The sequence below is a fragment of the Macadamia integrifolia genome, chromosome 10 (assembly GCF_013358625.1).
Source record: "Macadamia integrifolia cultivar HAES 741 chromosome 10, SCU_Mint_v3, whole genome shotgun sequence".
Classification (NCBI taxonomy): Eukaryota; Viridiplantae; Streptophyta; class Magnoliopsida; order Proteales; family Proteaceae; genus Macadamia; species Macadamia integrifolia.
This window is the reverse complement of record NC_056566.1, coordinates 11,724,546-11,751,360: the sequence shown is the minus strand read 5'-3', so window position 1 is coordinate 11,751,360 and position 26,815 is coordinate 11,724,546. Positions and strand designations below refer to the sequence as shown.

At 37.7% G+C, this 26,815-nt stretch overlaps 4 protein-coding genes across 7 annotated transcripts; 1 reads left to right on the top strand and 3 right to left on the bottom strand.

The window, feature by feature from the left end:
* Window positions 1–3,862: 3,862 nt before the first annotated feature.
* LOC122091019 (beta-glucuronosyltransferase GlcAT14A) lies at window positions 3,863–5,060 on the bottom strand (the record flags this gene model as incomplete). Its single annotated transcript, XM_042660825.1, is given in 3 exon segments — window positions 3,863–3,978; window positions 4,080–4,155; window positions 4,240–5,060. Coding segments are annotated over 3 exon segments (772 nt in total), but the record flags the coding sequence as incomplete, so codon positions are not given.
* A 1,171-nt stretch (window positions 5,061–6,231) lies between these two features.
* LOC122091064 (hydroxyethylthiazole kinase) lies at window positions 6,232–8,189 on the top strand. Its single transcript, XM_042660879.1, has 2 exons — window positions 6,232–6,761; window positions 7,516–8,189. Exons 1-2 carry the CDS (start codon window positions 6,312–6,314, stop codon window positions 7,906–7,908), a joined length of 843 nt encoding a protein of 280 aa, XP_042516813.1. The 5' UTR covers window positions 6,232–6,311; the 3' UTR covers window positions 7,909–8,189.
* A 1,565-nt stretch (window positions 8,190–9,754) lies between these two features.
* On the bottom strand, window positions 9,755–10,926 carry LOC122090889 (dirigent protein 16-like). The gene has a single exon (XM_042660633.1). The coding sequence runs from the start codon at window positions 10,694–10,696 to the stop codon at window positions 9,947–9,949; it is 750 nt and encodes a 249-aa protein (XP_042516567.1). The 5' UTR covers window positions 10,697–10,926; the 3' UTR covers window positions 9,755–9,946.
* A 2,335-nt stretch (window positions 10,927–13,261) lies between these two features.
* LOC122090888 (probable serine incorporator) lies at window positions 13,262–25,477 on the bottom strand. Of its 4 annotated transcripts, none has more exons than XM_042660631.1 (14): window positions 25,383–25,477; window positions 24,555–24,793; window positions 23,564–23,640; window positions 22,841–23,000; window positions 22,407–22,431; window positions 22,122–22,211; window positions 19,829–20,000; window positions 19,208–19,281; window positions 16,064–16,133; window positions 15,046–15,117; window positions 14,785–14,918; window positions 14,607–14,680; window positions 14,216–14,333; window positions 13,262–13,477 (listed from the first exon to the last, which is right to left on the bottom strand). In XM_042660631.1, exons 2-13 carry the CDS (start codon window positions 24,790–24,792, stop codon window positions 14,251–14,253), a joined length of 1,269 nt encoding a protein of 422 aa, XP_042516565.1. In that variant the 5' UTR covers window position 24,793; window positions 25,383–25,477; the 3' UTR covers window positions 13,262–13,477; window positions 14,216–14,250. The 4 variants fall into 4 exon arrangements, with proteins under 4 accessions (XP_042516565.1, XP_042516564.1, XP_042516563.1 ...); XM_042660630.1 differs by having other exon boundaries at window positions 24,555–24,796; window positions 25,242–25,448; XM_042660629.1 differs by having other exon boundaries at window positions 25,242–25,448.
* Between the last annotated feature and the right edge of the window lie 1,338 nt (window positions 25,478–26,815).

Genomic DNA, 26,815 nt, shown 5'->3' with positions numbered 1-26,815 from the left:
AGAACCAAGCCTATTGGAGGACATCTTCTCTATTCAACCATAATTTCAGATCTTGCCTGGGATTAGGATCACTAGTGATTCTAGTTCTACATTATCCCGCTTGCCGGTAAGCAGGCCGTGGGGGGTCGCAGGGGGGCAAGAGGCCCACCTATGCAGGGGGTGGAGGGGGCGAAGGCCCCCGCCCGAATGTTTTTGGGGAATCATTTACTTGGTGTAATTTTGAAGAGAAAAATGCCAAAAAACTCTCCTCACAGTGTTTGTTGACAATTTTGATTTCATAGAAGGCATTCTGCCACTTTAAAGAGATGTATCGATCTATATCAATACCGACACGGTTCGATACATACCGATACCCTTAAACTTTCATTCATTCGGGCAAATGTACATATAGATGAGTATCAATGGTATCATGTGATATGGTATGGTACTCTACGATTCTCATCGATACCCAATTTTTTTATAAAACACATGTATCGTTTCAATGCCGACAATACCGATACATATCGGCTAATACGCACCGATACTTTAAACCATGGAAACACTCAGACATTAGGGTTGATTACTTCGAGACATTCTCTCATGTGGCTTTTCTGAACTTTGTTCACATTCTTATTTCTCTAGTCATTAATCTTGATTGACCCTTATTTCAGATTGACATAAAGAATGCATTTTCATCTAGTAATTTACTTGAAATTGTCTATATGGAGCAACATCCTGGGTATGTTGCTCAAGAAGAGAATGCACACAAAGTATGTAACATTGTAACCTTCACAAGGCAATTTATGGTTTAAACCTTAATGTAGTCACCAAGAGCTTCGTTTGATAAATTTAGCAAAGTTGTCACTGATTATGGGTTCATATAGTGCTACTCTGATCACTCTATGCTTGTTCATCGACAAGGTTCCAAGGCAATGATGTTGGCTCTTTATGTTGATATTATCATTTCTAATATGATTTATCTGTTATTGAAGGCGTCAAGGAATCCTTATAGCAACACTTTCAGATGAAGACTTGAGTCCTCTAAGATATTTTCCGGGAATTGAGGTTGTTCGTAGCAAGAAGGGTATTAGTTTGTCTCAGAGGAAATATATTCTTGATCTTTTGTCTGAGACTGACATGCTAGGTTCTAAACTTATTGATACCCCTATGGACTTTGTGACGGACTTTATGACGTACAGGAGTTTGCAGATAAGCATCAACATAGAAAATTGGTTGTTAAACTCATTTATCTTACTATGACTAGGTTTGACTTGCAAACTACAATGGCTAGGTCTAGTGTTGAAGCTGCGAATAGAGGCATAGACTCAGTTCATACTGCGGTTGAATTAATGTGGTTAAAGTCACTTCTTCAACAGCTTTGTTTTCCAGTCAACAAATCAACAAGCCTATTGGTATGTATTGTAATAATAAAGCAACTATCTGGATTGCTAATAATCTTGTCTGTCATGAATGGACCAAACATATTAAAGTAGTCATTTTGTGAGCGATGATGTGATGCGGAAGTTGTTCTCCACTCTATTTTTTCATTTCTGTGAATCAATATGGTAACTTGTCTACCAAAGCTATATTTCGAAACATGTTTCTTCAAGTCTATTTCAAATTGGGCATGGGAGATATTTATGCTCCATTTCGAGGGGGAGTGTTAAAATTATACAAGGGGTATGTTTTAATGTTTCATATATTTCAGGGGCACATGAGTAAATAATCATATGAAAACGGCCAAGGGTTTTCCTGTATTTAGCTATTATTACCTGTGGATTAGGGTAACACAACACCCTAATCAATCAGCTTATGCTTTCTCCCATCTTTTCTCCTCTTCCTTCTATTTCTTCCTCTTCTTCTCTTGACCTGCGCAGGTATTGGTTGGTGTTTTTCCGATTCTGTCTCAAGATATATCTATGAGTCAGATCCTATTAGTTGTTTGGTCTTCAAATGCAGGGAGTTGGATAAGATGGATCTGCTAACTTGGTGCAGGAGGATAAGAACTCCACATAACACACAACAACATTTAAGGTCCAAGTACAGAGGCAAGACAATAATTTAGATAAATCGAGGCTTCATAAGTTCAACAGGGCATGGATACCCATGTTTTTTATCCCACATGCTAAATTGAAAAATCCAGGTATCACCGAAAATAGAAAAACATTCACATTGACTGTGACATAGTATATCTATTCTGATTATATTTAAAGCTTTAACATAAACTATATCTTCCAACTTCCACACAAAGCAATGTCAAGCGAGATCCTCCATAACTTTCTGATGGACTTCATGGAAGAATTCCACTCATCTCGAAAGCCCTTTGATTCTCGTTTCTATGCTTTTCCATCAATCAGTTTCTACCAAATCAAAGTCACTGGCTTTTTCCATCTTCTTGCTTCTAATAATCCCACAACAAACTCCAACATTTACTCTCTTATGAAACATTATCCTACCAGTCTATCTCCATTCTATTTCATTTTCCTTTATTTTAGTCTGAAGTTCTGGTGCATCTCTTCGTTGGTTCCTTGTTTTTCTCTATCCCCAACACTTTATTCATCACTGCCTTCCATAAAAGCAATTACAATTTCACCAACCATTTAAAAAATTTCCTACTCCAAGCCTACTGTAATTTCCAATAGGTTTACCCTGGATCATCTTGAAAAGAAAGAAGAAACCTCTTCATCAAGAAAGTCTATTTCAATTCTTCATTCCATGAGGTTAGGGTTGTTAAATTGTACTCTATTAGGACAGACACATAGAATATAGTTGTCGAATGTTTCTCCTATCATGTTATATTGAGAAATGTTCTAATCTAACTTCCATCATATCAACTATAGTTTCCACTAACCATTTCAAATATCTCCAACTTAGTGCCATAACAATTGTTATGAACTGGCCAATCTAAATGAAAAAGGGCACCCTCTTCATTAATGAGAGCCATCTCTGTTCATCGTTTCATCTTGGTCGACAGGGTGTTCATCATTTCACAAGGGTAGCGGTGCTTAGTAATGAAACGTCCAACTAGAGTCATACCCTGCCAAGAATTTGTTCATTACTTCTCTTTGCCTTTTTCTCTTAAATGGATCTCTCCAAGAAATACTTCCACAGTTCCACCCAGCTACTCCAATGGATCTGATTACTGTAGAGTCATTCTTTTCCTACTTGGAATTCCCACCTCCTAACTGAGCATTGATACGAGGCCCAAGTGACTAACATAATGGTTTCTGGACTATCTTCTGACATTTATTGGACCAGTATAAATCCTGCCACAAGACAGAGAAAAGATAACCTTGGATCCTTTCCCACTCATCTCACCAATCTGCTGGACAATTGTTTTCTGCCGTGGTGATAATTGAGCTCAGGTAGTAAATTTTGGGCCTTACATGGCACAGACATCTCCCAGTAGTCAACCAATGAAACTGAATACTCTCCCCACCAAAATTATACTCAGCGTCCCAAATGAACTTTTATTTGTTGGTTGTTGTTATTTCGTGACTAACGCATCAAGGTAGAATCAGTCACTCTAGTTGAAGAATGCAAGGGACCGTTAAATAATACAATTCAGTTGTCCTAAACACCTACATTCAACATGCAGAGATTTGATATCTTAAACCTCTCCCACCCCAAATTATTTCAAAACTACAGTCAACGTGCACAGATTTGATATTTTAAACCTTGCCCCCCAGCCCAACCAAAAAAAAAAAAAATTCAAAACTACATTCAACGTGCAGAGATTTTCTATTCACATACAATGCTAGAGATTTAGCGCCCCTCCCCCCCTCCCCCAACCCACCCAAAAAAAAAACTTGTATTTTATGATGTGAAACAATTATTTCAAAACCAAATTAATCCGCAGAAATTGGTTTGAGTGAAGGCAAACCTGTGAACAATCTGTATGCGGTCGGCAACTCCCGCTTTTGTGTAGCATAAAATACATAACTCTTCTCAGAAATATAAAGCCCTGGATCAATAATAATGGGTTTCATTCTGAAAGATCTGCAACATTAAGCATAGTTCAAATCAGTAACACGGACCAAATTTCAGTGTCATAAGAAACATAAAAAGATAACAGGACAGGAGAAGTTGAGTTTTCATACTCTCTCCAGCCAATGTAATTGGTGTGATTCACAAAATTGAGATCCTTCGGTAGAAATGACAATATGTGAAGAAGATCTGAAAACCCATCAAAACCCAAATTAGACATTTAACCAAGAGAGGGGGTGGGGGATAAGAACTTTGGAGGGATCTGATACAGACCGTCTTGTGCAACAAGAGGGTAATCGGCGGCAGAGAGGTTAATGAACCAATCCCAATGCTGAGAGAGTCGGAGGAGAATGGAAGCACCGTGGAGAGTCGAAGCAAGAACGGAGGAGCCGCGTGGGTAAGCATAATCGGCTTTCCCAATGACATTGACATTCTGAAAGTCACGAAAGACAGGGATGGATTGGAGAGTGAGCGCGAGTTGGTCTCGCTGGGACTGGGAAGCAGTGAGGTCTAGATGAAGGAGGTATTGGTTGTTGGGATGGTATATAGAGAAGAGAAGGCGCAGGAGGCGATTCGAATCGCCGTCGGAACCGGTGATGTAGTAGGCAATAGATGGTAGGGAAGGGGAAACATAGTTAGCATCGGATTGATTTGGATCGCTAAGGATAAGACGATGTTTCTGATGGTAATGCAACGAAGAAGAAGAAGACCCAGAAGAAGATGATGATGATGAAACAGAGAAGACGAAGATCAGAGAAACAACAGATGTGGCCACGAGAGAGTATAGCTTCTTCTTCTCTTTGATGGTTGTGGCTGTTGATTGCAAAGAAGAAGGTAGTGGTGTGTTCAGCATCTTCCCCTCTCTTACTTGATTTTACTTTCTTGGGTTCCCCTTAAAAATCTGATTCTTTACGCAATCTCTCTCTCTCTCTCTCTCTCCACGGTTTCTCTTTCTATATCTGATCTTTCTATATCTGGGTTGGTAGTCACAACTCACAAGTGATAAGAACAGGTTGGATGGTCTCCCTCTCTATGTTTTGAGTATGAGCGGTTTTTCTCTGCAATGATGGTAGTAAGTGGGACTGTAAGAGGTTAGGAGTTGGAAGCGTGAACCCCGAGGAAGGAGCTATGGGTAAATCTCCAAAAGTGTCTGGGCATTGAGTGTCTCTCCCTGTTTGACACTTGTCTTTCTCTTGACGTGCCACTAAAGCAAACTCACGGCCAGAGTTGCCGGCCCGGATCCTGGGCCTCCATGTTTCAGGAATGTTTTCTCCTCTCCCTTGTAAAGGAAATGAGACCTTTCTTTTCTGTTTTACTTTTTTTTTTTTAATAGAAGGAGTTTAATTCTTTATAATACATAAAACATGTATCTTGTCTACCATCTTTTGAAATTCTTGCTCACAAATCCAATATCCACATAGTAAATCTTCAATATATGACTATAATTATTGATTCTCAATGAGGGAATATCTAATTTCGTTAATGATTTTTCTATTTATTCTTGAATAAATATGGAAAAGATTTTTAATTGAATCAAAGTATTTGACAATCTAAAATAAAATATTGAATTTCCATAATAGAGCATAATCAAATGAGAAACAAATTAGAAATTAAATTTTACATCAAAACCTTGAAACCAGATATTTAAAAAAAAAAAAAAAAAATCGACATGTCATGACTCATGAGTTGATTGCAAATGAATTTGATAAAAAAAAAAAAATCAAAATTAATCAAAACATATCCAAACAATTGAAATGTGTGAAACACCATCAAAATCAATAACATCTTCAACTAACTACTCTCAAATTTCAACCAAGATTTAGAACTATTCTCCCTAGTCCCTCTTGGTGGTTAGAAAAGAAAAGAAAATAATGGAAATAAAGAATTGTATGTCTCTCCTTATATGACACTTGAAATAAATAAAAAAAACAAATTCTTTTGAACTATGTTTGATAGCCAAGAGAAGAAAAAAAAAGTATAAAAATTATATATTTTATAATTTAAGAAATTCTCATAATACTTAAGCATGTCTTAAACCAAGAGAAAATTCTTTTTTGAATTTCAAAATTCATCTTGAAAATTATGATATTTTTTTTTACGGTAAAAAAAAAATATTATAAAAAACATAAAATAAAAAAGAAAATACAAAAAAAATTCTTTTCATTTTTTCAGTAAGTAAATTATTTTCTTTTCTTCTTGACTACCAAACACAGCCTTACATCTGTACATAACAAACATAATGAGAATTAAAAAAACAGTACAATTTTTATAATTTTTTTCTTCTCTTTCCTTTCTTTTTCCGGAGGAATTTCAATCTGTCTCTCAATCTCAGAGAAATAATCAAAATGGAAAGAAGGGCAGAAGGAGAAGGAGATGGAGGTGATTGGGGTAAGAAGTCATGGAGGTTCTTATCGGAAGTGAGAGAACGATCACCGCTCATCCAATGCATTACCAACTTCGTCTCCATGGACCTGATGGCCAATACTCTGCTGGCAGCAGGTGCGTCGCCTGCAATGCTTCACTGCTTGGAAGAGATCCCTGACTTCACCCCTCACGCTCACGGCCTCTGCGTCAACGTGGGTACTCTCTCTCCTGACTGGCTTCCTTCCATGAAGACCGCCGCTGCTTTGGTAACCCAGTTGGGAAAGCCATGGGTTCTCGACCCGGTTGCCGTCTCAGCCTCCGATTACCGGCTTAAGGCCTGTCTCGAACTTGTTGAGCTTAAACCCACTGTTATTAGAGGGAACGCCTCAGAAATTCTTGCTCTTTCCAGCACTTCCATGGGACCCGATAAGGTAATCACATGCTTTAAAAATTGGAGAATTACTTATCGGGTTTAATCTAGTTTCATATGGTGAGCAACCATTTTTGCGGGTTCTTTGGTTACTGAATTTGAGTTGTTCCCTGGAAAGACCAACCTTGTTTATCACTCATGGAACTAAAAAGTCCAAAATATTTAAGAGTTCTTCCTTTCTTTACATGAGAATCTGTTCTTAGTAGGTGTTTATGTTGTTAATTTGACGCTGATGGGTACTTTTCTCATGTAACATAAATCGGAAATTGTTGAAAGGATGTTTAACCAAGATGTTCTACTGTCCCCTGTAATCGTGGTATTCACATCGTCTTCGTTTTTATGACTTGGTAAATTCAATGATGCACCCATTAATGCATACCCATGCGGCCATGCCTTATTTGGTGCTTTACTCCTTATAAATGTGAAGGCTTTAGTTCCATTTCTTACTTCAATTCTACTTCTTAATTCCATATAGTGTGTATATATAAAATGTATCTTGTTCTTTGTGGTGTCTAAATGTGTTTTGTATGCTGAAAGCTTGTCCAATACACAGTTTTTGATATATCAGACCCAATCCTCCTTGTTGTGAATTGTTGAAACGTAACCATTCATATAGAACTCTAAACCCTTGGCAATAAAATTTCTCAAGCTTTTGGTAATTTCTTGTTTTTTTGGCTGTGATAATCTTGGGCTTGTTTTGCTCTCTCATGCTACATTTACTTTAACTTACCCTATGAACTATTTTTATTCCAAAGGGTGTGGACAGCTCCCATGGATCACTGGATGCAGTGGAAGCAGCAAAATTTTTGGCTCAATTGAGTGGTGCCATAGTTGCAGTATCTGGAGCTGTTGACATTATCACAGATGGGCAGCATGTGGTGGGTGTGCAAAATGGGGTGGCCATGTTGCAACGGATTACAGCCACAGGTTGTGCTGTTACAGCTCTCATTGCTGCCTTTGTTGCAGTTGACCCCATACATGCTTTTGAAGCGACGGCTTCTGCACTCTCTGTTTTTGGTCTATCCGGTGAGGTTGGGATGGACATGGCTAGAGGTCCAGCTTCACTGCGGATCCACTTAATTGATTCATTGCATGGGCTTGATCAAGCTACTGTATTGTCTGGGGTCAACATCACAAACATGTCATAGGGGAGGTGGTGTAAGGTATTTTAGTTTCCATGGACCCCTTTCAGAAGTTTGTATGGATCCTCTGCTTGAGGCAATAAAATGAATAGTTTTATCCAGAAGGCATGCCAACCAATATGTCCTTCTCAGCAATTTCTTCAGTTCAATGTTAAATTGACTACCTGATTGTTATATTAAACAAAAAATATAGTGGGGTCCTTCCCAATATATTCTCAGCAGCTACTTGTCAAACTGTTGCAAACTTGCAATTATTATTCTATGTTGTTTTGGGTTTGTTTTCCTGATGATGTTGTCATTGTACCAAATGAAAAAGGTAGATGGCTCTGTTAGAGGCAAATATCAAAAGATGAATTCCATACATATTTTGATTGAGTTTGAAAATGAATTTTTGAAGAATCTGTTTATGTATCCAAACTTCCCTTTTGAACTTCCCACAATTAGGTCTTACTCCTGGTTTCAAGTGAGATGCATGTTTCCAAAAAATGGGATGGTTTCTGTAGAAGGCTTATAATTTGTCCGAAGATAACTTAAGTTGGTTTACAGAACAAAAACTAGTTGACCTCCTGTTGCCATTTCACTCTGTTCTAAGACCAAAGTCTGTCGTTGAATTGATTCAAGAGTGTTTTTTATCCGAGCAAATATCACGATTCCTTGGAGATCACAAGATCTATGCTTTGAAGAGGCAGTAATCTTTGTTCATAAGACTGATGGGATAACTCATGAATGAATTATCAGCTTGCTGCCCTCGCCCAAATAAAAAAACAACAACAAACTCCTACATGGATCCTTGCCCTCCAATAGGCTCTGTCCAAGGTCATACTTGGGACGAGACCGAGACTATGCATGTCATTCCTCACCACTTCACCTATGGTCATTTTTGGCTTGCCACTAGGTCTTTTAGCTCCTTCAATCTGAATCAGGTCACTCCTCCTTACTGGGGCATCCTCAGGTCTCCTTTGAACTTGGCTCTTGCCCAAATGAACTCATTAATTAGTCCCAATGTTCAGTGGGTAAACTGTTGCTTTGCAATAAATTTTGTATGTTAATTATAAAAAGGAAAGAAAAAAAAAAGTTCACTGGTTGGACCTGCAAAAGACCATGGATCCAAGGAATGTTTAGATGCGTATATACGGTTATGAATTTCTTATTGATTTCTCCAGTCTACTATTTTGGCTTACATTATATTCATGGGGCTGCTATTGTGGGGATGCATTCTTAATTTCATTGTTTGATGATATCGAGTGAAGAGATTTTTGCGGGATTTGATTTTGGACTAGTTTTCAGTACTCCAGATATGATGTTTTGGGATTTTAGTGGAGTAATCTTTGATGCTTATCTTATGAACTTCAGTTTTTCATATTAACATGGTCAGACAGTTGGGGTTTTTTGGGGGATAAGTGTGAAATAGTATGGATTGCTTAAACTTGACATGAACTTGACTGGGCTGAACTTTTTGTCATTCTACATTGCATTCAGGATTTTGGAGAACTTTTGTTATTAACTTAGCTTTCACCACCACTCACTTTTCACTGTTATTTTTTTTTTTTTAAGGGAAAGTATGCCTAAGAATCCCATCTCTTCCAACTGCAACAACAAGAATGGTCAGTGCCACTGCCATGGTCTGAAAAAATCAGCCTCCTTGACAGAAAGACTGAAGACCAAAGTTAGATTAGCAGCACCTACTTATCATGACTTGGACCTATCTGTAGTTATACAGGTTTTAGTTCCAGATTTGAAGTTCTAGATCTCACTTACTCTCTAATTCTGAGCCACCCTAAAGTTATGATTGATCCACCAGTTGAATTTATCATCTCATTGTAAATCCATATGTTTGAACGTGAGTTGGAGATTCAAGCAACACTTAAAATACTTTCATTGACAGAAATTACAACTTTTATATGTTGATACACATTAAAATGCAACTTGACTCACAAGCTACCACAATTCACAATAGCAGGAGAACTACAAAACAACCTCACAATAATTTCCAACTTCCAAACAATCAGCTGACATTTGCTTTTCAATGTCCAGGACATTTGTACTAGGTGAGATAGGCTGTGATTCTTAGCAGTGTCTCTGCTCCATCAGTGACATGCTGACCAGGTGGGATGAGTGGCCGGACCTCAGCATATCCACAAGCATTTTCATACTTTCCAGTCCCACCAGTCACTGATAAACGTGACATGGAACTCCCAATCTTGTACACCCCAAAGAAGTTGAGACTGTCTCCATATTCTCCACCCTCAATCATAGCTGAGAACACCATCATTTGTGTTGTCCCATCGGCGGAGCTTGCCACATACACACCCTGTGCTTTTCCAATTTGCTGACCCCCCAAGTCAGTTGTACTCGTCAAAATGTCGTCGATGACGGTGATTGTACCAAACCCCAAACCCAAACCATCAGGTCCCAATTGTATAGACTGATCATTGGTGGATTGGCCAGTTGGAGAACCGGCAAAAGTTGTACCAGATAAACCTGTACCAAGTGGGACACCATTGGCATTGACAGTGGGGATTGCACCATTGGCATTTGGGATGGCGACCCCATTTTTTGGAGGGAAGAATCCTACAGGCCTAGCAAAGGGTACCTGACCACTGTAAATGTTTCCAAGCAAACCAGTTATTGGCCTAGCCGTAGGATTACTGCCCCCCAGGATGTCGTGCATGTACAACTCCATGATAGAACCTCCGGCTGCAGCCCCATCAACAGTGGTAATGATTCTTGCCATCTGAATGGTGGCAATTAGCACCAGAAGGGAGAGAGAAGGTGATGCTTGCCTGAACATCATCTTGATTTCTGTAGAGTTAGTAGGTATCCTTAAGCTTTGCTTAGTTTCTAGAGCTGATGGACAACAGGAATAAAGGTTTCTGAAATTGAGAATGCAGATGGATTCTTTCTGTTTAAATAGGGAGAAGAATACATGATCAAGATGGAGCTGTTGGAGTTACAAACCCAATAGCAAGAAGTGAAGCAGTTGGATCTATGGAGGATTGAGTCAAAATTTGGAAGGAAGTGGTATTCCCTCTTGATTCTCACATGACCTTAATAGCCATCTAAGAGAAAGGGGTCCACTGAGGAGACTTATCTATAGAGCTTTTTTCTTCAAGCAATGTTGGAATGTATTTCATGGCCATTGACCAACAACAGGATCTGGAAGATGATCAGTGCAGTGGGTACAACTAAACCACATTAAAAAAAAAAAAATGGGTTGTTGGCAGTAAGAATCTTGTGGCTTTGGCATGCTTATTTAAATCTGGTCCCATTGTATGATTGACCTACATAATGGACCATTTTTATGATCAATCCTTCCCTCAAATCCCCCTTGTGTGCTGCTTTCCTGTGTACTTTTCTGTTCATGCCTTTTTTTTTTAATTACGGAGGGAAGAAATGGGAGGGGGAGGGGAGGGGGAGGGGGAGGGAGGGGGAGGGGATGGGGGACCAAGGCTACAGCCTACAAAATGGGAAGCCTAAACACCAAGGTCAACCAAAGAAAGCCCGGGCAAAGGGAGGTGGGGGCCGCAACTTTTCTGTTCATGCCTTGAAAGCTCAGAAAAGAGCACTTTTAAAGGAATACAAGTTTTAACTGCAGTGGATCCAAAATGATTTTCTTTCATAGGGATAGGTGGAACCCGGGTCCTCTGTTGGAGTGTGTGCCCGGATCCTCCCAGTGGGGTGTCAATTTCTAATTGAATATCAAATACGAAAATGAGCCGAATTAATTGGATCGGATCGAATCAAATTAATTTGGTTCAAATTTGGCTTGAGTATGTGAGTATGGACCTCGGTTTGGCTTGGTTTTGGTTTAAGGTGTAAGAATCGTTAGTTCGAATCGAAACAGAACTGCATTGCTCTTAAAAAAAATAAAAAAATGGAAAAACCTTAGTATCATTAAGAGAGATTTTTTTTGTGAAAAGTGTTTTTTGCAATTTATCATCATATATTTACATACTAAGATAATTTTGGAGTTAACAATAGTCATAAGGCCTATAACTTGAGTCCATTATGGCCTTTGGTTCATCACAATCATGGTCCAAAAGTGGAACCATTTTCATAACTGAATTAAAATCGATGTACAAAACAGAATTAAAACTGCATATCATAATCGAATTGGAACCGAAATCAAACCGAGCCAAATTAAATCGGTTTGAGTATCTAAATACGGAATCAAGTCGGTTTTTGGTTCAATCTGATACATCTTATTATCATTCGGAACTGAATCAAAATCAAACCAAATAACCGAGATCAAACCGATTGACACCCTTATCGCTGGATGTTGCATTGGGTGCCCAGCACATAAGAGAGGATCTTAATTCTAGATAAGTAGGTGTGGCAAGTAGCTAGCAACAGCTCAAGCCCAAAATGTTTTCACCTAACTTGAACCGGACCCAACTGATCCTACATTCTGCAACTAACCCCAACCGGTCCTATAAAGAAGGTGCTGTCAATGGTATGTATGAGAATTTATGAGCGATGGATCAAAGAAACTCAACTTTGCTAAGATAAGTTTTCCACTTCAACAATGAAGAACCATTGTCATGTTGAAACGAACCAACAAGCCAGTCTGGTCCAGTACACACAGGTTGACTGGCTTGTCCAACCTGATTTCCAAAATAATGCTTTATCCAGTTCGGTTGCCACACCATTGTACTAGTGTGCGACCTATCAATATGATTTTGTCAAGGTTCAAAAACCTGTTTCGATCAATTCAAAACTACTGAAATTTCATTGAAACTGCATATTTGTATTTCCATATGTGTTCACTTTTTTAGGGATTAATGGCTGAAATTAACAAAATGATCGAAATTTGATGAAGCAGTGCATTTATTGGACCGAAATGAGCAAAATTCGACCAAAATGAGCTATTTATTATGGGTTTCAACTTTTTTTTTCTTTTTAGGACATTTCAAAATTAGTAAAATTTCGACGGATTTTCGAACCATGGATTTTGTCAAAGAAAAATGCAAATCAAATCACTTGTCAGATATTGAGCCACCCCAAAAAGGACGTACCCAGTGTCCAAGGCTCTCACCGCTGCAGGGCCTTGGAGGATCACGTTTCACAGAGATATCGAGCCACCCGGCGGTGGCTTGGTCTTAATTATCATGATTCAGAGTGAACACAACCTAGATGGTTACCACAATGATTCATCTTTTTAGTTGGCCATTTCTCAACATATCTGTAATGCTGATTAATTGAAGTTTCCATACATTTTCTCTAAAAGCCTTTGTGTAAGCTCTTGATCCAATGTAGAGCTTTGCCTTAATTTGCTTGAAGAAGAGCCATCTGTAGCATTTAATATTTGGTGGAAAAGACTATGCCATGAATAAGATAAATAATATGGGATGCTTTAAAATAATGGGAATCCCTAAAAGCAGGCATTTTTTATTATGAGATTTCTCAAGATGCTAAGCATGGCATTTCCAGTCTCTGTTAGCATCTTACAGTAACTTGAACTTGACAAGTTAGGACAACTAAAAAATAATAATAATAATAAATAATAAAGAACCTAGAAAGAATAATAATAGGTAATGAACAATCTACACTTGCTGGTGTGAATTTTAGTGGCAGCCTAGGACCATGGTTTAAAGTATCTTTGATACCGATATGATACCCTCCGATACGTATCTTAAATTTAGTTGACCGATACGATACATGGAATTTTTAAAATCCTTTCGTATCGATATATATGCTACGATACATACCAATATGCACCGATACACCATCGATACGTACTAATACTCTATGAAAAATATAAAATCAAGATGAAATATACGTTTTGGTATGTATCAGTACGTATCGGTGAGTATTGGTATGTATTGATCAGTACGTATCGGTGAGTATCAGTATGTATCAATGAGTATCAGTAAGTATCAATCGGTACGTATTGGTGAGTATCAGTATGTACCGGTACAGCGCGCTATGAGCATATAATGGCCAAGATGGGTATTTTTCAGAAAACAAGATTTTTTGAGGGGTTTTTATTCCAAATTTGCTGTTAGCCATATTTCTCTCTAACTAAAGTGGAAATCAAGGTTGGGAACAAGAATTTTACATTTATGAAAAAACTACAAACCTTGGATTCTTAATGCAATACCCTCAATTTAGTGTTTATGCATAATACATGTTATCAATAGTTTTTTTTAACAAATTTTTTATGCACAAGTGTTTAAAAAGATGTTTCGTATCCATTTATATGCATTTCTTTAGCGTATCTTAGTGTATCTCCGATACGATACAATACCCTTCGATACGTATCTTAATTTTGATCGGCCGATACGGTGACCGATACCGATACTTTAATCCTTGCCTAGGACTCAAAAGACTTTCGAATTGAATTCATGATCAAGGTGATGTTGATAAATGAATTTGCCCTTCTTGATCCATCACTTTCGCTTGCCTTACAACTGGGGAGATCAATTTCCACACTGCAATGAGTATTAAAGAAAGCAAAGTCAACAGTTGCATCTTAGAATGGAATTACTTTATAAGAATATATGGCAACTTTTAACTTGGTTTTTGGTGTCTCAGCTTTGAGTCATTCCAAAGGGACACTAGTTATCAAGCCCAAAGTTATTTTCTGAATAAAATTCCAAATGATTAAAAAAAAAAAAAAACTGTTTCTATAGGTGAATTAGCCTATGGAAGAGACATTCCATTAGGAATTCAAAGAGGAAAACCATCATTCATGGAATTCTTACAGTATATGCTGGCTGCAATCCACTCATTGATGATCTTCACCCATGTACTAGCCCAGCCAACATCAATGCTCCACCTGAATATCGTAAATGTGTGAGCAAATAAGAAAAAGAATTAAGGTACAAATGTTCCACAACCCGAAATGGAAGGGATTAAAATTTGGGCAACTAGGTTCCTTACTTTTTGGTTGAGTGATCTAGGTTCCAGCTGATGAATAACATTGCAAAGTACATGGCCCCCATTGAAAATACAAAGTGGAAAAACCCATAATCATAAGGGATGTCATCTTCTTTTTGAACTTTATCCTTGCGAAACTGGAAAGCATATCCGGAGTTCTCATGTCAAGTTATCAATTAGCAAAAAGAAAAGTACAACAAACTATGCTGTCCTTGTGACTGCGATACCAAAAGCTGGGTAAGATCAATACATAAGCTTAATTACCTGAAAGGATTGAGAATCAATTCCAGTGGAAAATGTTGCCATGACAATTGAACACAATGCTATGAGGAAGCCCTGAAAGCAAAGCAATCAAGATTCAAAATTCCAGAAAGTGAAAACTTGATAGGGACATGAGAGAAACTTCTGTTGTAACATATTCTCTTTTCAAGGACATGGTTTGATGGTCTAGCCTTAAAATGACTAAAAATCCAAAATTTATGCCCATCAACTATTTCAAAGGTCATATTTATAAGTGGAAAGCCTTGGAAGTGCATAAATCTTCAGAATATAAAACATATTTTTATTTTTTGAATACCAAACAGAATTATTAAACTGCAAAAACATGCACCCTGAGTTTGTTTGGCAGGAGGTAGCTCAGTCATGTTCATCAACCATTCAATTGTCAAAAGAGTAAAATAAATAAAGAAAGATATTCCTATTTAGCACTTTGAACTATCAATACAATTTATTTTGATATTAATACTGCAGTGAGCACCAATATAGAATTCAACTTCACAATTATGTAGTGATAAATATGGGAAAAAAAAATAAACTTCACTACACCTAGTGAAGTGTTATGCTTCACTAATTGCCACATGTGTGGTCCACGTGATAGAGGTCCAAACTATTAGATAGTGAAGTGTTACTGGGCAGTGAAGCATAGGAACCTTAAATAAATAAAAATTTTACAATCGTAAGACTGAATAAATCCATTAGTTATGACTTGCTCGTAAGAGAGAGTTTTATTAGTTCTGAAAAAGTTGTTTTCTCCTAAATGAACTCGAGGAAACTTCTGGAGTAGGAACATTTGGCATAGAAAGGAACTTGCAATCCAGCTAACAATTTAAGAACAATTTAAGAGCATAGAGCATGCAAACAAAACCAAAGGTATGAAAGATTATAAAAAGAGACAACTTCAACAGTTATCTACAAACTCATGTTCAAGGAAAGCATCAGGAAGAAGAAAGAAAACAACAAATGAACAAATGAAAGAGAGTACAGAAAAGCAGTTGATTCTTACCGCCACAGTGGTCCAATCACCATTTCCAGCTGCTTTTTTTTCTGGGCTGCATTTCTCAATGGCAGGCTCACTGAGAAGCCGGGAGTTAACGAATAGTCAGACTTCCATATGTTTAAACCACATTAAAATTTTCATGCAGTAAAGCATTATCAATTTCATCAAATTAATTTGAAAGTATGATAGGTCAACATATAACTAATAATTGTGGTGGAATAAAGATTATTAAATAACTCCTTATTGCACAAAAAATCCAATGTCCATCACAAATTTTATTTGTGTGTATGTTAGAATTGTGCTAACTTTAAAAATAAAAATGAAAAGAAGAAGAAATGGCAGGTTAACATAATAATGAGGGCATAAGTTAACCTATCAAGAAGGATAAAAACAGAGTTACTTCAAAGAATGGAGAGAAGGAAAAGGAAATGAAAGTTATGCCAGACTACAGAAGTCTGTTCATATTGTCTTTCAAATCAATGCCATTTTCTTATTTCTAGACCATGCATTTATTATTCTGTGGTGATTAAAATGGTTACCGCCTCAAATTAATTGGTGTGTTACTCTGATGATGGAGGCTAAGGAATAATAAAGAAGTGGAAGAGATTGTATCTACAAAGTGTAAGAAAAGATGGGATTTATTTAAGTTTGGGGTTTTATATCACAATTTAAGTTAAATTGCTTACTTCCCTCCTCATCGGTTTAAAAAGGTCAGCAATGGACAGAGAACAATGCACAGATGCACACCACAAACACGCATATCTTTAATTTTCTTTTCTAACCAATAATATAGATGTAATTTCATATTAAATTTTTTGTTACAAAATTTAAGAATTATTAGTGACAATTCTGTGGAACCCATTTGGTTCCTCACTATTGGATTAACAGATTATCCTTTATAAAATATTTGATTATAATAGGGCCTAGTTTATATAATTTACAGTGCAACATGCTGTAAATGTGTTCTTGGATACTGAAATTAAATCACTAGTTACATATAAAATCTGATGCACAGTTTCTTCGATTATCAAAATAGCCAACAACTTTGAAGTTTGAGATATTAGACTTAATTATGCTTTGATTAATCACATACACATAATTTCTATGTGAAAAACATAGAAGACTACAGCATAGATTCAACTACAATCATAAAAATCAATTTAAGCATTTAGAAAGACAATAAAATGGACAGGAAAGACCTTGGTGTCAACATTGAGAGAAAGTGTTGTAACTTCAATCCTTTTCAGGGTGAAAAATATGCAATCATTCATAAGAAGTAGGTCTATCAATGGGCCGGATGATAATCCGGGTACAATACAGAATCCAATCTAACACGTGCACATGCATAGACATAGGAATCCATTGGTTGCCTGTAAGCGAAGGTGATGAAAAATTGAAGGTTGTAGATTTGATACCTCTCTCTTGATTTAATTATGAGATATCTGGACTGATCATGGTGTGGCCATGGTGATAACGTGTGGGATCTGAATCATCTGAATTGTGGTTGGTTTTGATTTTTCAAGCAAGCTAAGTATTCTACTCTCAATGTGAAGTTGAAAAGACCAAGACCACCTCATCCTAAATAATCATGGATTTCAGAACCATAGGGACCCAGTGCAACTGTAAAGCCTATTTGCAGTGCAGTTGTTGGAATCTGTGGAATTTCTGATGAAGGAGATATGGGTTGTGAAATTTGTTAGGATTCTCGTCTTCTTGTCCCAGAGCTGAACTGGAGCATTATTCAACACGCTACCCGTACTAATAGTGCTAGATAGTTCCTCTCGGTCTTGTGTGACATCGATGATTGGGTTGTAGATAGTTGTGCATCTCTCTGGGCCATGATGACACCATTAATACCTCATACGGATAAATTGAAACTGGAAGATTGGAAGCTCAATGATGTTGCAGGAGGGACCAAAAGCAAGTATTATAATGAGAGCTGAAAGAGAGTGAAATTAAGCTTTAGAGATTGGGGATGCCAATTCCCCGATGAGATAAGAGCCATGATTTTTGTTAAAGGCTTGAAGTCGAAACTTGAATGGGTAAGTTCCAAAGGAACTGAAGATTTAAAATTCCTGTCAGTGGTGAGGGCGGGGCGAGGGAGGGTTGGGGAGGGGGATTGGGACGGGAGAGGGTGGGGATTGCAACTGGGTAGGGGGGAGGAAAAACAGAGGGGTGGGGTCGGGGCTGGGATTGGAAAGGGATGGGAGGAGGAGGAAGGGAGGAAGGGAGGGCCAGGGGAGACAAAGGGCAAGGTAGGGGGCAATGGATGGCGGCGGTGGGCTGCTGGAGAAAGAAAATGGGAGGAGAGGGGTGGGAATTGAGGTTTTTAAAAAACCAAGGGAGAAGGAGAAGTGAAACTTTGGTTTTCTGGAGGAATCAGAAAAGAAGTTTTGAGTAGGGGACTTTGAGTAAATACAGGTTGTGTAGGGGAGTGATAGCAATTGCCCATTTTTTAATTTTTCCAACTAGGGTTTCATAGTCTTTTTCTTTTCTTCTTCATAGCTTTGATACTATGTAACACAACTTGATCTTAACAACCAAGCCTGTGAAGAAAAAGGAAGAAAAAGAGAACCAAGGGAAACAATGGGAGGAAAAGGGAGAGCATCCTAGGACACGATAGGATTCAGAGGACCTATTGTGGTCTAGCCCCACAAATTATTATATTTAGAAAAGCACTAAGAGTCTAATTACGAATAAAGACAAAGAAAACGTAGTAACTAACACTGACTGAATGACTTAAAGCAAGACAACAACTCTCAAGTCTCCTCACGGTACACTTAACACTTTTAAATTTCAATACATCTCATCCTAGTTGCCTGAGCTTTGGCCAAGACACCTATGAGTGCAACTTGGCCATTTCCTCTCTCCATCACCTTGTTCTGATTGCAGATCAAGACTTAACTCCACAATGGGGCCTTTTGGAGATATTTAGGTTATGTTATGTAGTGAAATATATTTAGACAGATAACTGGTTTTCATTTTCACTCTGATTACCATAACTATCAAATAGAAACTACAGACTCAATTAATTTCAAGGTAGTTCAACCAATGAGCAGGCAACATCTGAATAGTGAAGAATAAAATTGTCATTTTTAGCAGAGATCACATTGGATGAATTCACGTGAGATAGTCCCTTGAAATTCTTACCTTCTAATAGCAGACCAACACAGGAAAACAATGTATGATGCCATAATCCCAGAAGACAAAAGACCTCTATTGACCTGTTGGAAGCGTCATATAACCAGATATCAAATGCATGATCCAAAGTAAATGTCACATTAAAATAAACATGTCAAAAGGGATTGGTTCATTTCTCACAATAGTCATGTCATAACTTGCAATCATAGAGTCAACATGTTTTTTGATATTGCACATTTTCACTACAAGCATGATGACAAAACCATGGGGAGAAAATTTATAGCACTTGTACTACCATGTTTATTACATTTTTAGTAAAATCAAGATCCAGATTGAGTGATGAAAGACTGATGTCTTTCTTGAAATTTGCAATGCATTTCTTCCAAAGGTTTGTATGTAGTAGGCATGTTAAGGAAAAGTACTGGCATCTTGACTGTCTTAAGAAAATTTGCAACACATGTCTTCTAGTTACCTCTTGATACAGAAACTTGGAAGTCACATGTTTCTCTATCCATTCAACCAAGAAAACTTGAGATGTGAAACTTTAAAATAAAAGGCATAATTGAATGATTAAGCAATAATTGTTAATTGACAAAAATATATTAAGAAAAGTTCACTAGAAGGAAATACCTTAGAGTGTAGAGATATAACCATCATCACTATAAGCAATATTGCGGTCCATGTAATGAAAAATATGTTGAGTGTGCATAAACGCCGCGGAGCATAGAGAAAGTACATCATCACAATTCCACACATAGAAGCTATATAGAAAATGGTTGATGTGAATAACCCAAGGAAGCGACTGTGAACAAGGAAAAGATTGATATATCAGGAGAAGGAGCTAACACACGTGAGAAATGAAGAATGAGTATTCAAAAATCAGAAAAAGGTCTAGCATGTATTTCAAGCATGGCAGTGCTCTTCCATTCAAGCTGGAGGTTTGTCAACATCATGAGGATGCATCTTTCACTCAAAGTACAGAAAGGTTCCAATATTATATATATATATATATATATATATATTGAAGTAAAATGGGCAGAAGCAAAGAAGAAAATGTAAGATTTTAATTTATGCAGTTTGTTTCATTCGAAATAAAAAGAAGGAATGCAAAGTTTTACTGTGGAGTCCTCTAATTTATTGCCTCCCCCTCCCCCCCAAAAAAAAAGTCAAAATAAGGAAGTAACATAATTCCCTCACATTAGTTTAATTCCACACATTATGTGTCAAAACAAACAGAGCCAAAATATTTCTGATTAATTTTACTTCCACACATTATGTGTCTAAACAAAGAGAGCCAAACTATCGCCCTTGATGCTGGTATATCATGGGATTGTTTGTGTAGGAGCCTCGAGAATTCAAGGTTTCGCTGCTGCTGATTCCATTATTGATCTCCTAAGGGAAGTGTTCATTTCTCTGGATGCACAGGCTAGGTAGGTTGTTGATTCTAGACTGGAGAGGTAGGTTCAGTTCCAAAGTCCATTTTCTCTGTTCTCAAATTGCCCCTTGGCCAGTTATACCCAATTTTCATAAGTTTTTGTTGGCTCCTAAATGAAAGGATTTTAGTCCAGGAGTGGTCGACAAAACAACGATTAATACTAATCTCATATTCATAGAAGAAAATAGAAGATTTTTAAGCCTAGGGTGAGTATGATATACATGGAATATGGGGGAGGGGGGGGGGAGGGGGAGGGGAGGGGAGGGGGGGGGGAGTTTGTAACCACCATTGTTCATTGGAAATTTCTCAGATCCAGTACCAGCACCCTTTTTTTTATTTTTATTTTTTTATTTATATGTATGTATGTATATATATATATATATATATATAGAGAGAGAGAGAGAGAGAGAGAGAGAGAGTTAGGGCTCAAGGAGAGATGAACTCATGACCTCTTAATTTCGGAAGAATTGAAAGCTAACATGGTAATTTCTTTTGGTTGTGGGCCTATGGAGTAGGTGATGTAAGGGAATCTCTATGGGACATCATCGAATTGATTGACATTAGAGCAGCACATGTTGGGGTTAGATTAAGCATGTTTTTACAAAGTTTTAAGCACTACATTGTTTGGGAACAGTCCACCTTCATTAAGTTCACATCCATTCCTCCTTTGGAAATTGTCAGGTGTTGGTACCACCTCAAGAGAGTTTCATCAAATTCAATTTTGATGAATGCTTGTTGGGAAAACCAGGTTCCCTAACATTGGTGGTGTATTCAGATATGGATTTTGGCTTGTGATCTAGGTTTCCTTAGGTGCAGTTGAAGTGTGTGACTCTTACAGTGAAGATTTTGGGCTTTCTTCAAGATTACATCTTGTTCCTTCTCTTAGAAACCAGAGTTTACAGATATAGAGAGACTGCTCAGATGGTTTGCATCTCACTAGTTAACCAAGATGAGATCTTATTTCATTTCTTAACATGGTAGCAATGTAAGGACTAAGGAGGTTATAAAAATAATTCCAGTGACCTTTATTATCCTATAATGCATATTTTTTAGCCAGGAAGAAATATTCATCTCCTACTTCAAATCTCCTCAAGATCAATCTGAGTGTGTGTGTATATTCTGAAACCAATCATTAAGAATTTTTATTTTCTAGCTATGAAATCCTATTGTTCATCTTTTGATCATTGCAAAATTAACCAAACAAGCAACTAAGAGTTTGACCACGAATTCAAAGCTTCATCTCTTCTAACCCTTTTCTCACACAGGATCTGGAATGGTATAATGAACTTCTTTTATCAATAAAGAATTTTGATGATCAGCCCTGAAGGATCTATGTTTCTCCCAATCAAGATTTTGGAACAGAATTTATCAAGTCTTATCTTGAAGCTTTTATGCATCAATATATTTACAAGCATTTACTAAATATTTGGAGAGTGATTATGGAATCAAATAAATTTTAAATTTGTGCAAAGAAAAGGAATTTCGTACCATTGCTTTATTTCTTCTTCAGGCATCCAGTAGTTATTCCACCATGTGATGAATTCAATCACACTAATGAGTTGGAGAATAAGAAATATCCTATAGCATAAATCAAATTCAGTCATTACAAATTTTATGGGAGAAATGATGGATAAACTAGCGAATGAGTATGGACGGGGATAACAGTAAAAGGTATATTTTTGTCCTAGAAAAGTTTCAGTTATCTTCCACATGGAAGAATAATCCGTGGGATACATTTAAATATAAGCCTTTAAGAAAGGATATGAGGATTACCCTGCACCAATTCGAGCAATTTCACCTGCAAGAAAATGGTAACCATATTACTTATAGGCTTCCATGCTATATTATACTCTGAGTTAGTGGCCAATCACTGTAAGACTTAAAAGTGGTCTGCAATAGTTGAATGATATTTAAAAACAATTGAAAAATGATATTCTGAGCCACAGATTTTGAAGAAGATCAGAGGCAATTCTGTAGTTTTAAGACAATTCCCAAAGGTTGTGCATCTTTCAACTTTTAGCCATGGGAGAAAGGGAATAAACAACTTTCATAATTAAAAAGGAAGTGGTGGAAGTTCCATGATAATGAAGAATAAAGTATACACCAAAAACCTCCAGAGTCAAGGCTACCTACTGAAAGCAGGAATTATGAACGAAGAAACCAGAAGCACATTTAAATTCATAATTCTTCTGAATGTCATTGCGTACCATATAATTGAATGAAAGATGGAGGGAAGAAAAAAGGAACTGCCACTGATACCACCAACAGCACAAACTTCAAACTCCACCATTTGGAATGCCATGTATTTCCAGCTCCATGCAACTTGCTGGTCTTAAATGTTGTCAGAAACAATAACAAGAAAAATATCTGAACTCTTCGTCAAGGATGCAAGAACTCAGGTGAATAATATTTGGAAACATAATAAAGGCACACTGTTGGAATGGGATAGGGGGAGGTAAACAACAGAAGAAATGATCAATGTGTTTTTGTTGGTGGGTGTGTGTATCTGTGCATGTGATCTAACACCGATGTTGTGTGATTCTTTCATCACTCAATAACCTTCTTTAATGGTACGTTTTGTCATGGCATCAGAAAGGTCATACCCAATTCTGAGGCTCCCTCCACTGCGGGGTCTGGAGGGGGTCATAATGTACCCAGCCTTAGCTCCGCTTCGTGGAGAGGCTGTTTCCTGTTTATCATGACATCAGAGCTAGCTAATAATTGAGAGGATGAAACACCAAACTCCCAGTGAAAGCCCATAGTTTTATCTTATATATGCTGAAATGCATGCACATGTGTGCGTGTGTGTGTGTGTGTGTGTGTGTGTGTGTGTGTGTGTGTGTGCGTGCGTGCGTACATGTACATAGAAGCATAGAGAAAGTTCCTTCACAATGACAAGAGGATGCTTATGTTATATTTTAGAAAGATACAAAACATCCTAGACTGACACGAAGAACTCCCATTATGTGAAAACAATCATGGCCCTCATTTCCACACGCTTTTATATCTGCAAAAAAAAAAAGTGAAATAAATTAGAAAATATGATGCAAAGAACAAAACCAACATTCAATAGAGAATTTTAGAGTAAGATACTGGGAATGATGGACTCGGCTCTTATATCTGTATAATCTATGGTTGCAAAGAAAACATCCTTGGTTCCAACTGGCTTTCCTTGCAGAATAAGTATAGTGTACAGCATACTTCTTGCACACATTAATGTTAATATTCAAAGCGTATACGAAAGAAATTTTTTCAGACAAATATAGATGTAATCCTGTAGCATAATGTAATGAAAAGAAATTCTTGTTGATGTGAATCCCCCAAAAAGAAAGAGCCAAGAATACTCGAGCGTGAAGAAGTTTAGGGTTTCAACCTTCTCGCCATGAGCAAAGTAAATGTCTATTAAAGTGGAGAGCCATAGTAATAGAATAAGGATTTCAAACTAAAAAGTCAAGGATCAAATGACCAAGTAGATGACTTGAAATAAACTTCTGAAACAGTACATTATAGTACAACTGCAGCAGATGAGCTAAAAAATCTCTAAAACTAAGGCAGCCAGTATGAAGCCTGTGCCTTGAGCAATTGCTTGGGCCTCCAGGAAGAGGAAATGGAGGCTGTGTCACATTATCAAGAAAGGAACTATTCTCATTGTTGACCATTTCTTCAAAGTAACTGGAAATGTTTCTTTGCATAAAGAAGTGCTGTGCATAGACCTTTCCTTCTCTCATTTTTAATGTTTGCTTCTCAATGAAAAGGTAAATTGATGATAAATAGCACCATAAGAGTTACCAATAGCCTAGTCATCCCCCATGCTAAACAAGAAAGTTTCTGCTTTCTCTCCCAGCTTTAGGCTAGCAGGTGAAGCAGTTATGATAGGACAAGTTTCAGAAATTTATGAAGAAGCAGATATTTTTGACTTACAATGGAGCTCAGAAAGAGCTTGGTGTCCATAATCACGAATCAACCAAGCCATAAGATTCGTCAATAAGAAGACAAAGCCGTAAATGTATCGAGCTTTGAGAGATTTCCTCCTCTCCAATGAGTACTCAACACTCTTTTTCTGCATGGACGCAGATGTTTCTTCCAATTGAATCCCTTCTGATCCCCTAGGGTTAACTTTTACCACTCCATTCTCTACAATCTCAATGGGGTCTTCCATTCTGCTATTTCAAGCAGGAAAAAGAAAAAATTTAGTTGTACAAACATGTTTTCCCCTCCAATAAGCAATGGGAAACAAAAGTGAAGAAATAACACAAAAAAATATAGAACATGAATTTCTCTGAGAAACAAAAACAAGTATGCTCCAATTAAACTCCAAAGAAAAAGGGGAAAGGAAAATCTTCCACTTAATATATACAAACAGATTAACATGCAACAAGTTCAACGAAGACAAGCTAAGCTTCCTTCATCAGACATTGCTAAGTTAAGTTAACAAACACCATTTTCAACCAAAAGTTTTTCTTGAGAAGCCCAGGAATCAATTTTCAGAAGGGCAAGAAGAAAAGCATAAATCAAATGAAAAAAGCTTCCTCCAAAACTCAAAGAAAGTATGGATTCTAAGCAGAGATTCAAGCTTTCTAAAAAGATCAACCCAATTTCAAATGATACCTGTTAGCAAGAAATCTTCAGGGACCAATTGAATAGATCAAGGCAATACACAATGCTCCAATCCACATTAATAGAACGAACAATTGGAATTAACCAAAAAAAAAAATAGTGACTGAGCTCAGTGAAGTGAGAAACACTCACTTTCATATTTTGGCTCTGAGGGTTGAGATTATAGAAAAGGGAAATGAAGCTCCGTTGGGTCCTTTTCAGTGGGAACTAACTACTCCATATTTTATACTACTTTTGAACTTAAGAGGAGACTGATTCTGTGGTTCTTTATAAATAATGGTTGCAACACTACCAGGGCTCAAAGCCGTTGGATGTCACCAGCACCACTGACTTCCTACGGTGTTAAACACCCTCAAAACATTTACAACCGTCTGATCTTTTTGTCTTGTTCTGTTTGACCAACGGGTGGAGGACCACTCTAGAAACACTCACAGCTAAAGCGTAGCATGTGATGAAGATGTAATGCCAAGTAAAAAGGGACAAAAGGATGGTAGGACCCTTAAGTCATGGCCGTTGATCCACGCGTTTCTAGAATGAATGAGGTCCCACATCCCAAGTCCACGCGTTTGCAGAAGAAACCTAGGTCTGAGTTACCGTTGAGTGGCGGTGGCGCGGGATTTGGGCTTTTTTTGAAAAGCTGTTGCCCATAAGTAACCGTTAACTTGACAGAAGGTAGACCACATAAGGACAGGCTACTATCGACAGGGAGAATATGAAGAGGATGAGGGTGGGTCCCACACAGCCACCTTAGTTGTTCTGCAGTTGTGGTGGTAGGTTTGTCTATTATTGGGCTTTTGGGTGTCTTGTAGTAATAATTAAGTAAACCCTAGTAGAGGAATGAAAGAAGGAATATGGTTGTGGGTTTAGGTGAGTTTGCTTGGAAAACAAGGAGGGTGAAAGCTGGAAAGGTGAGGATGGGGACAGTCTCACCTACTTTGCCCAAGCTTCTATGGCACAATAAAAAAACAGTAACCATTCTTATTGTAGTACCCTAGAAAGAATTAGGGAATAGATAATAGAGTGGACGCGTTACCGAATTTATTATCATATCCATGGGGTCATAATCATGAAATGTCCATATAAGTGACAATCACCTTCACATGTTAAGACATGTTCTAAAATCATGCAGCAAACCAACTAGTTTTAAAGCCCTGACCGCAAGGGAAAATTTGATCTACAGTAGAGGCTGTGAAGTGTAAACCGTCTTCTCTGACCCAATTTCCACAATAGCCCAAGCCCCATTAGCAGGTCTACTTCTGTAGGCAGTTGAGGGAATCTGACGATAGTTGCCCTGGCTAAAATCAGATTGCTTTGAGTTGTCACCACCTACCCTTAAGCCGAGTTCTTTAGACAAGTCCCCACCTGGGTGAGAGCCACCCATTGGGAATCTCCACCCCATCTGATCTGTTATGACCACAAGTCAGATGGGTGGAGATTCCCAATGGATGGCTCTCACCCATGTGGGGGGATTGGAAGCAGTCACATAAGCAAGGGAGCTTAAGGAGATGGAGGTTGCCTTCTATGGGAGAGGTTTTGCAATATTTTTTTTTTTTTTTTGGTGGTTG